Source organism: Arachis duranensis, chromosome 10 (genome assembly GCF_000817695.3).
Source record: "Arachis duranensis cultivar V14167 chromosome 10, aradu.V14167.gnm2.J7QH, whole genome shotgun sequence".
Lineage (NCBI taxonomy): Eukaryota > Viridiplantae > Streptophyta > Magnoliopsida > Fabales > Fabaceae > Arachis > Arachis duranensis.
Genome location: NC_029781.3, coordinates 88,800,997 through 88,811,552, shown reverse-complemented (window position 1 = coordinate 88,811,552; position 10,556 = coordinate 88,800,997). Strand labels below are relative to the sequence as shown.

At 33.0% G+C, this 10,556-nt stretch overlaps 2 protein-coding genes across 3 annotated transcripts; one reads left to right on the top strand and one right to left on the bottom strand.

Annotated features, from left to right (window-relative positions):
- The first annotated feature begins 1,428 nt into the window (after window positions 1-1,428).
- LOC107470782 (carotenoid cleavage dioxygenase 8 homolog B, chloroplastic) lies at window positions 1,429-6,628 on the top strand. Its single transcript, XM_016090204.3, is given in 7 exon segments — window positions 1,429-1,791; window positions 4,504-5,063; window positions 5,065-5,215; window positions 5,315-5,508; window positions 5,627-5,816; window positions 5,930-6,032; window positions 6,140-6,628. Coding segments are annotated over 7 exon segments (1,656 nt in total). The 5' UTR covers window positions 1,429-1,479; the 3' UTR covers window positions 6,286-6,628.
- A 166-nt stretch (window positions 6,629-6,794) lies between these two features.
- LOC107470784 (probable transcriptional regulatory protein At2g25830) lies at window positions 6,795-10,556 on the bottom strand (the record flags this gene model as incomplete). 2 transcript variants are annotated; one of them, XM_016090205.3, is given in 7 exon segments in its annotated part: window positions 6,795-7,039; window positions 7,302-7,422; window positions 8,379-8,656; window positions 9,355-9,511; window positions 9,879-9,940; window positions 10,207-10,376; window positions 10,482-10,556. In XM_016090205.3, coding segments are annotated over 7 exon segments (956 nt in total), but the record flags the coding sequence as incomplete, so codon positions are not given.

Below are 10,556 nucleotides of genomic sequence, written 5' to 3'. Positions count from 1 at the left end.
TTTAAATATTGTATGATGTGAAAAGGATTAATAACTTTTGTATTTTATTTACAAGTCCACACATAATGATGCAAAAAAATAATTTCACTCTTTTTATATGTGCTCCATCATCATCATTTGATCTCTATATAGCATTTTAGCCTAAACACTACTATATCTTCCTTTCAAACATCCACTTGCATTGTCTATTGGTGTTTTATTCGCTAAGCATTTCTCCACACCAACTACATCGTCATCAGTTTCTCCATCCATTGAAAGTAATGACACTCAACATTTTTCTTCTGTCCAGCACAAAAGCCAACCATAAAAATACGATTCTTGATAATGGAGATCAAATAAAGCAGTAAATTCATACATACCTTTCAAAAAGAACACCTGAAAAACTATCTTTCCGAATTTGTCGTCGTCTTCAACTTTAACACCACCACCTAAAGACGGCTAAAGCACGTCTCATTGTAGGGCTCACTTCCAAGTTTTTTAAATCCTTTGTAGCTATTATTTTTCATTTATTGACTTCTCCGATTTAAGATGAACATTCCTCTGCTTCGACACGCATAACAATGGTGTTGCCTTCGAATTTTGATTTTGGGTGAAATTGGAGAACAATAGAGAAATCTCATATTCAAATAAAGAAGAAAACATTTTTCTTTATCACGTTAAATTTTCATTTGCTACATTACCAAATTTCGTTTAACGAGAGAAATTCTAATTATTAGGCTTATTTGTAGAGTTTTTAAATATTTAGAAAATATGTGGTTAACAAAAATTGAAGTTATTATTATCAGTCTTTTAAAAAATAAGGGACATAATTAGTAATTTATTTATTAATAAATATAGAATTAAGTAACTTTGAATTAATTTTGGTTGATCTTTATTATTTTTCAAATATTTTTGGTGTTGTTTACACGTAACAACTTTAAACACTCGTTTACATTGCATAAAGATTAAAAATTGTGTTTAATCCTACTTAATTATTGCAACTTTTTCTTATTTCTTAATCACTTACAAGGAGTCAAGATATCAACATCATATGCCTATCGATCAACAATCCATTAATAATCTCTTGTGTTTTGAGAGACAATATATATTATTAGAAAGGTAAGAGAACAGGATAAAAAAAAATATGTGTATATCCAAATTGTGTGTAATTATTCAATATATAAAAATATTTAGATATATTAAATAATTTTAATAAATATTAATTGATAAATGTAATAATAATAATATAAAGCTATAGTTTAACGGGAGCGAAGGAAGGGCCCAAGAAAAAAACAAGGCATGTCTCGTAGTGAAAAGGATTTCCACCAATACAAGATTGAAGATTCCCATGGCCACAAAGAAAGCATAGTTCTCTTTGTACATTTTTTATTGTCCCTTGCTTCATTGCCAATACCGTCCTATAAATACCTCACTCTCCCACACTCCCACTCACATTTCTCCTCACTACTAAGAAAAACAAGTTCATATATTTTAATTTATATGGCTTTCTCAGTCTTACCCTCCTCACCATCAATCAGAAGATCCATTTCATATCCAAGAAGCATGGTTGTTTCTAATAAAATGTCTGATAATAAAATTAATAATGTTGGAGAAGGGTTCCTTTCACCTCCAAACAAGGGCATCTACAAAAGCCGACGCTCCCTTCAAGACTTGACCGTTGCGAGTGTTGCGAGTCGTCTACCGCCTCCGTCAGTGGCGGAAGGGCACTGGCACCATAGCGCATGGACTAGTATCCGTCAAGAGAGATGGGAAGGGGAGCTGGTTGTCCAAGGAGAAATACCATTGTGGCTGGTAACTTGTAGTTTTATGTCTTATGACATGAGCACTTCAATGCTATATACTGCTATCAATTATTTTTAATATCAACAGTGACAAATATAAAAATTACGCAAAAATTAATACATATAATATTTAATTTCTTATATGTCTTTGATATAAAGAAAAAACAAAATTGTTATCTGTACATTAATAATATCAGCTACTAAAATCATTCATTATCTATTTATATATAAATACATGTGTTATTTAATTAATTTTTAATATATATTTAATATTTTAATATATATTTTATATTAATAGTTAATTTTAATAGTTGATTTTAATGTATATGTGGTATGGTTGAAAAAAAAATCACATTAACAAATAAAAGCTTGTTTTATTGAGTAATAATTTCAATAATTAATCTCAAATGAGCCTCCAAATGCTTGACGTAAATAAATACAGTTTAATTTTGTCCCAAGTTTGTGAGCTATTATATATGGCCTAAGTTTAATTCTCCTAGTTAAAGTTATTGGATTTTTCTGATTCTTTCACATATGTAAAGTAAGAATTCTAATGACTTTTGCTACTGTAATCTTCACCCCATTTGTTTTTTCTTTTTTATTTTAAAACATTTAACGACCAAGAAATTTTTTATTTATATCTTGTTTTTTAATAACATGCATAAAGTTAATTATTTTTATTTGGTATATAATTGTATGCGAGTTTATTTAAGAAAATTTCACTAATAATACATAGAGAGATAACCTATAATTTTTTATGAATAATACTCCTCCAATTTTAATTAATTTGTAATAAAATAAAAAAAATTTGAACTTTAAACCGTAAAATAAAATTTAAAGAACGTATGAGTTAAAGTAGAATGTAATTTTATTGCATTGATCATGTAAAATATTTTATATAAATATTTAATTATATTATTTTTTAAATAAATATTCATATATCAATTAAAAAATAATTATTTTTATTAATATAATATTATATAATTAAATATATGTATAAAACTGTATTTTCAAAAATACATCAAAATTAAATTGTGTAAAATAACCTTTGTTAACTTAATTGGATGAAAGTGATACATGGACCTTTTCATTAATAATATGCAAATTAGTTGAATTTCGGACCTTATGTAATTGAATTCGAGTCAGCGTATTAAGCGTCATAAAAATTAGTAAAAACACAGACAAAGTGGGAAGGGAAAAACAGAAGGGAAAGAAAAAAAAGAAGAAAGAGAAAGAAAAGGAAATCTCATATCCTCGTTTGTAGCAAAGAAAAAAAAAGCTTCTTTCCTTTGGAAATTCACAGTATCCATAAACCATAATCCATCCATAAACTAAATACAAATGAGGAAACAAAAGTCTGCTAATAGTACACGTAATATAGGGTTTAAGTATTAAACTAGCTACTATGTGATTGTTCGCATATAATGTGTCAGAGAATTATGTGAAGACACCAAAGTATATTCCTACTATAAATTAATTAAATAATAGATGTTCCAATTAATTGATTAGAATTACATCAACATCAATAGATCTTAGAATTAAGTATGCCTATCATTGATTCTCACATTCTCTCCCCCTTTTCTTTTTAGTTGTTATCATATTCTAAATTTCATTATATGTATGGACATATATAAATTTTAACCTAAAACGTATAAATAACTGCATCGACAATTTTAATTTTGTATTCTAAAGTGTTTAGAAGTCGGAATTTTGTTATTTTTTAGTCAAAGTTGACACATCATCATATGCATGCTTTGACTCTCAAATGTAGAGTGCATAATAGTGATGTAGTAGAATCAACTTTTGTCCTATTCGATTTCTTCCCATCTTATAATAACCAACATAAAATTTATTCCATTATCATTTATAGAAAATAAAAAATTAAAATTCGATTCCATCCTATTCCATCTAAAATTTTATCCTGCTAAAAATTCTTTTAAAAAAATAAACAGATAAAGACGAATATCTACAAATTCGAGATAGATACATGTGTGGTAAATAATAAAAAATCAAAATATTAATTTTATTTTAATAATATTCTTTTATATTGTCAGTATACAAGAATTAGCTTAATTTATATTAAAAAATTTAGTTGAAAAAGTAATTGTTAAGATAATTTATTTTGCTTAAATTATAAGAAAAAAATGTTTATTTGAGCTGCCATTTTTCGGGTCTTATATATGAAAACAGTTTTGATTATTATCATCAGGTGGAGTTATATATATATAGCACAATTATGATTCAGCTGAATTAAAGTTACAAATTACTTGAATAATAACTAAAAAAAATATTATTCACATCAAAATATTTTTCTGTCAAAATAATAATTAAGATATAAATATATATTATATTAAATTCGTTAGTCAAATTATCTAATAATTTTCTGTTATTATTTTTATATAAATAATTACCAACTAAAAATTATCCAATTAATAATTTTAAAATTCATAAAAATATAAAACGGTTAAACTATTTACATTACACATATGAATATTATATTTGTATCTTTACATAAAAATTTCTGTAATCATTTTCATATAAATTTTTGACAAATTATAATACTGTGAAAACTCACATGCATCTATTTTAAGTTTTTAACTAAATAATAATAATTCTTAACTACTAATTTTGCACTAAGAAAATGAATTTCCACCTTATTACAGTTTTTATTCTTGGAATTATTCTACCGTAAAATTAACATTATGCAACCAATTACATGCAGAAAGGAACATACCTGAGGAATGGGCCAGGCATGTGGCACATTGGAGACTACAACTTCCGGCACCTCTTTGACGGTTACGCCACCCTCGTCAAGCTCCACTTCGAAGACGGCCGGTTAATCGCCGGCCACCGCCAACTGGAGTCACAAGCCTACCAAGCCGCCAAAAAGAACCAAAAGATCTGCTACCGCGAGTTCTCGGAGGTACCAAAGGCGGAGAACTTCCTGGCATACGTGGGAGAATTGGCGAGCCTGTTCTCCGGCGCATCCCTGACGGACAACGCCAACACCGGAGTGGTGAGGCTCGGCGACGGCAGGGTGGTGTGCCTGACGGAGACACAGAAGGGGTCTATCGTGATAGACCCCGAAACACTGGAGACTAAGGGAAAATTCTGCTACAGCGATTCTTTGGGGGGTTTGATTCACTCGGCGCATCCGATTGTGACGGAGGAGGAGTTCTTGACTCTGTTGCCGGATCTGGTGAAGCCTGGCTACGTGGTGGCAAGAATGGAGAAGGGAAGTAATGAGAGGAAGGTGATTGGAAGAGTCAACTGTAGGGGTGGACCTGCAGAATTATGTTGTTGTTCCCGAAATGCCCTTGAGGTACTCTGCTCAGAATCTTCTTAAGGCTGAGCCTACCCCTTTGTACAAGTTCCGCTGGTACCCTCACAACAATGCTTACATGCATGTCATGTGCAAGGCCACTGGCAAGATTGTAAGAACTCTTTAAACACTTTTTTAACCCTCCTCTTATGAATCTTCACATGAACAGCTTTTCTGTGTGCTAGTTTTATATTGTGGTTGAGTTTTGAAGGTGGCAAGTGTGGAGGTGCCTCTGTTTGTTCAGTTCCATTTCATAAATGCATATGAAGAGAAAGATGAAGATGGAAGAGTTACGGCGATAATCGCCGACTGTTGTGAGCACAATGCAAATACCGACATTCTTGAGAAGCTCAGACTAAACAACCTTCGTTCCTATAATGGTGAAGATGTTCTACCCGACGCTAGGTAATAAAATTAAATAACAATTAGTTTATGCATATGAATTGATCGAACTGAATCGAAATAGTCACGCTAATAAGTAATTATCACTCATTATAATTTGTTGAATTTTTATTATTAACAGGGTTGGTCGATTCCGAATACCTTTTGATGGGAGTCCATATGGAACCTTGGAGGCAGCATTAGATCCAAATGAACATGGGAGAGGCATGGACATGTGCACCATAAACCCTAATTATTTAGGAAAGAAATATAGATATGCTTATGCTTGTGGAGCACATCGCCCTTGTAACTTTCCCAACACCATCACCAAGGTCTCATTTGATTCATTATTATTACCCTAATTATTAATTTTCTGTTCCAAATGCAACTGGTTTTTCCCTTGCCTACATATTCAGTGGAAAGTTCTTTGGCATGTAATATGCAGATTGATTTTGAGTTGAAAAAGGCTAAGAACTGGTATGAAGAAGGTACTGTGCCCTCGGAACCATTCTTTGTAGCTCGGCCGGGTGCAATCGAAGAAGACGATGGTAAGAACACTATCCTGGTACCTTCGCGCTCTCTTTCTTTTCATCTATATGTTAATGTCACATTTTGTTGGAACTTCTATAAACTCTCTTAATTTCTCTCATGGCAGGCGTGGTAATCTCAGTAGTTAGTGAGAAAAATGGAGGAGCATATGCGTTGGTGTTAGATGGTTCCACTTTTCAAGAGATTGCTAGGGCCAAGTTCCCTTATGCAATTCCATATGGGTTGCATGGATGCTGGGTTCCAAAAAATTAGCAACATATATGGCTATAAATTGATGCTTTAATTACGTTGCTTGGACATGGATCCACAAGAAATAGTGCTTCAACTCGAAGTGCATGCATGGTTAGGAACCGTGGTTCTATATATGAGTGCAAGCTGAATAGCTAGCTGATGGTGGTTAAAAGCTAAGTTTATGTGTATGATATAAAGTAGCATTTAGGGAATTCGTTTATCCCGCTGCACTATAAATTATAATATACACTTTGTGGATTATATATTGATAATTCATAAATTTTATAGGTTTAATAATATGTTATGAATCCTTGTTCTAAATCAAGAGTATTATATGTTAATAAATAATTGACTTTGATGGTGCCATGTATGTTCTCTTGCAAAAGCGTTTCTTAAAGCCGTTAAAAATAACAATAACTATATATCAGATTCTTAATTGGCACGTAGATATGAGTACATGAGGGTATACAAAAATCCAAGGAAGTCGTTGCAAAGAAATTGCTCTAGGATCAATGTACAAAACCAGAAAAAGGATCAAAGGTTAAATTGTTTTATTATTATTCAGGACAATACTTCAAGATCCTGTGTTTTTAATGAAATAATTTCCACATGAAATTCTCCCTTCCCGAAAGCATGCTTCTAGACTTCTATCAATACTAAGCAAAATAAAACTAACAAATGATTATTTCTGGTCTGTATAAACAGCATCAACATCATCAAGCTCAAGTAATTTGTTCATAAGTTCCTTGTTCAGGTCCATAGCTTCATCATCTACCTGGAAATCAACAATAATAGGCTCCAGTAAGTTTTCCCTAATTGCTTTCTTGTTAAAAGGTACACAATAAAAGTATTTGATGGACGAACCATCTTCACAAATTATGTAATGAGCTTGACATGAGGCTATATCAAAGTTATTTTGTAAGATTGCATACCGCCATGTGACATATTATACCTACAACTTAGGTTGTTTGAAAGTTGAAATTTGTATATGCCATATAAAATCAATTACGCGTATGCTACAGCCAGTTGGTACAAACCTCAATTGTAGCATTTGGAAGTAATTCAGAACCATTATCAGGCTCAAAATTTATGCCTTCCTCTCGCAGCTTTGACAGTATAGTAGCATAGTTATCAGAAGAACCTACAATTTTATAATACCTGGAAAAAAAGAACAAAAATGAATCCATGTGAAGATCCAAACGAATAAAACAACAGAAGCTGGAATTTACTTTATGCAGATAAATTAATCGAGAGACTACAAAATCAAACAATCCCATGATGTAAGACATGCTTGACCTATACACGTGACATATCTCGGAGGCCAATCAACTTGATACTAATGTGAGACTTTGGTATGGATCCAATAAAATATTAGAAATGGATCTTCTCAATTTTTTCTCTGAATTGATCTTGTCCAAGTGTTGATTCTTTACCATGCACTCTCTAAATGGAACCAAGAGAACACATGAGAGAGAAGATTTTGTATGGTGGGTGAGCACACCTGAAAAGATCCAATCCCCTTATACATCCAATAACTCATAATGGATAGTAATATGTTGATTTTACTTGACAAATTCCAGAACATCTGAACAAAACTCTATTCAAATAGTTGACATTTTCTTTTTGTTTCAGCAACAAGTTATCTAGATATCAGAGACCACTATTTACTCTGCGTCATGCTAGCCTCGTACTTTGCCTGGAGATAGCAATTCGCAAATGACCAAGGGCACTAGAGATGCATTTGCTTAAACTATTAGAACCTAGGGTTTCAATGCAGGTCATCAATTTCTGTCTTTATTCATACATCTAATGACTTGAACAATGAAGGAGTTCTAATTGTGTTCATTGGATGCTGACTGTTGACCTGAGAACTCACATTTGAATCCAAATGACAACTGTACCACAGAAACCCCAAGCTCATCCACATTATGTAAAATTGTAGAGCATTGCTTTTACTGACACTGTACTAGATATTATTCAATAATTTGGTTTTTGCTGAGTAAAATTATTAACCTCGTATAACTAGCTCTCCCAAATACCATGCCCATGACAAAGTGTTAATAAAAATGATTATTCGAATAAGAAACCCAAAAATAATAAAATTGATCTTTTACCTTTCTGACCTATCCTCTTCAGTGTCATCCTCATAAGTTGAAGGTTCAATTACATCCTCTGCTCCAGCATCTAATGCAATGGAAAGCAGCTGATCTTTGTCAGCATCAGTGACTTTTATATTTACTACCCGAACACGTCTAAACTTAAATGTAACAGATCCAGAGTCTGCCATCTTTCCTCCACAGTCCTTCACCACTTCTCTAATCTTTGCCACTGATCGATGTACCTTATCAGTTGAGACCTCAACTACCATACTAACCCCTCCATAGCCATAAACCTGAAGAATAATGAACGTGATTGGTTAAAGACCTAAAATAAAGTCCCAGTAACACAGCCCATAAAATAAGGGTTGGTGATTGATCGGTTATGTAGTAGGTAATATAGTACTCAAGCCATTGGCAAAACAAAAAATAAATGCACTCCCAGGCCCCGCCCACAGTAAACTGAATACAAAAAAGGCTACATTCCCCTGCACCCAACTGTTTGCCTAATAAGCTTGTGGCTGAGAACAAAACTAACAATACCATCAAACAAACATTGTTCTTAAACTTGTTAAACATCTCAAACTTCCAAAAACAGTGCTATTAGTATGACTGACATGAAATGAATCTCAAGGAAATGCGTTTTGAAGATTAATATTGAAATTATGACTTTTGGAAGACTAACTAGTGAACTTCTGCAAAAGTAATTTGTCAAACGAGTGTATTTCAGATAGCAATGGGTAAAATCATGCATGGGGAAAAAAATCAGAAACTAGTTGAAACTATATTTTAAAAGCTTAAACAAAGGAGATGGGGTTGCAAACTAACCTTACCTAAATGTTACTTCTACTCAACTCAGGTGCAACTTTGAAACATTTTGAATATTTCTGCTCAGCAGAGATTCAAGATGTTTAAGGAACCATAAGTAACTTCCGCTATGGGAATAACCCGGCCCGCCCTTTAGAAATCAAATCAAGATCATTGTTAAACTAACCTCATAGACTTTCTCAATATAAGCCTCCTGTCCCTTCTCTGAAGCTCTTTTGATGTTACGCTCAACTATATCTTTTGGCACATCAAGCTCCTTGGCTTTCTCAAGTATAGCGGCTAACAATGGATTAGATGTTACATTTGGACCACCTTTCTTGACACTGCCAATCAACGTTATGAAAGTCATGCCCATTATGGTCCCTTAAGCAAAATGAAAAAACAGTATACCAACGTACTGGTCTAATAAAATCAAATAATCAAATTAAAGAACGGACACTAGATATGGATTGATGATTAGATTTTGAGATCAAGCAACAATCTGGCACATGGTAAAGAATACCCTAAACAAAAAAAAAAAAAAAAAAAAAAAAAAAAAAAAAAAAAAAAAAAAACTCCAGATAACCAAACTCGTGTCTTTCAAGTCCGAGCATTGGAAGGATAATTTTGCAGTAACAACATGAATATATAATAACTGCTTTATACTCGTGGTCTATTAAAATTCCAAATATTAGTTGAAGAAGAACTTACGCAGACACAACCTCCTTTCCCATCCTCGAGTACAATTTAGCCTTTTTTGCATTTTGGGCTTCCTGTATTCGAGGCAAACACAAAGATTTAACATACCAACGTAAACATGAACTATAAAGAAAACAGAAAATTCATACATATCAATTACAGACCAACTTAAAGCCAATGAAGAATGGAAGATACTCGATTACACGTACTAGTTATGATAGTAGGGAATGGGACTTGAAAAAGGGGTAAACTTAGAGAGGATTTTGATCAAACACTTGGCATGCAGAGCCAGCATGACAGTGATGAAATCAATAGTAATTAAAAAAAAAAAGTGAGAGACCTTTCTGCCAGCGATTTTGGAGGAGCGCCTGCCCATGCAAACGGCAGGAAAAGTGGATATCCTCCTGAATGGTAAGTTGCCATTGGAGAAAGTTGCGGCTTCCAAAGATGGCGGCAATGACAATGGCGGTGGCGATATGAACGACAAGCTTCTGTTCCGCAAAGCAAAACCTGATGGGTGGGAAATGCCTGATTCAGGAACCAAAAAGTAATGGAAAAAAGAAAATGAAAATTGAAACGAAGAACAGAGAGAGTTGGGATAATAGTATTATATACTGTGTGGGTGAAGAAAGAGGGAAGCGGGTCGGGTAGAGGAAACCCGAATGGGAAGTGTTTGAAGGTGAAGAACCG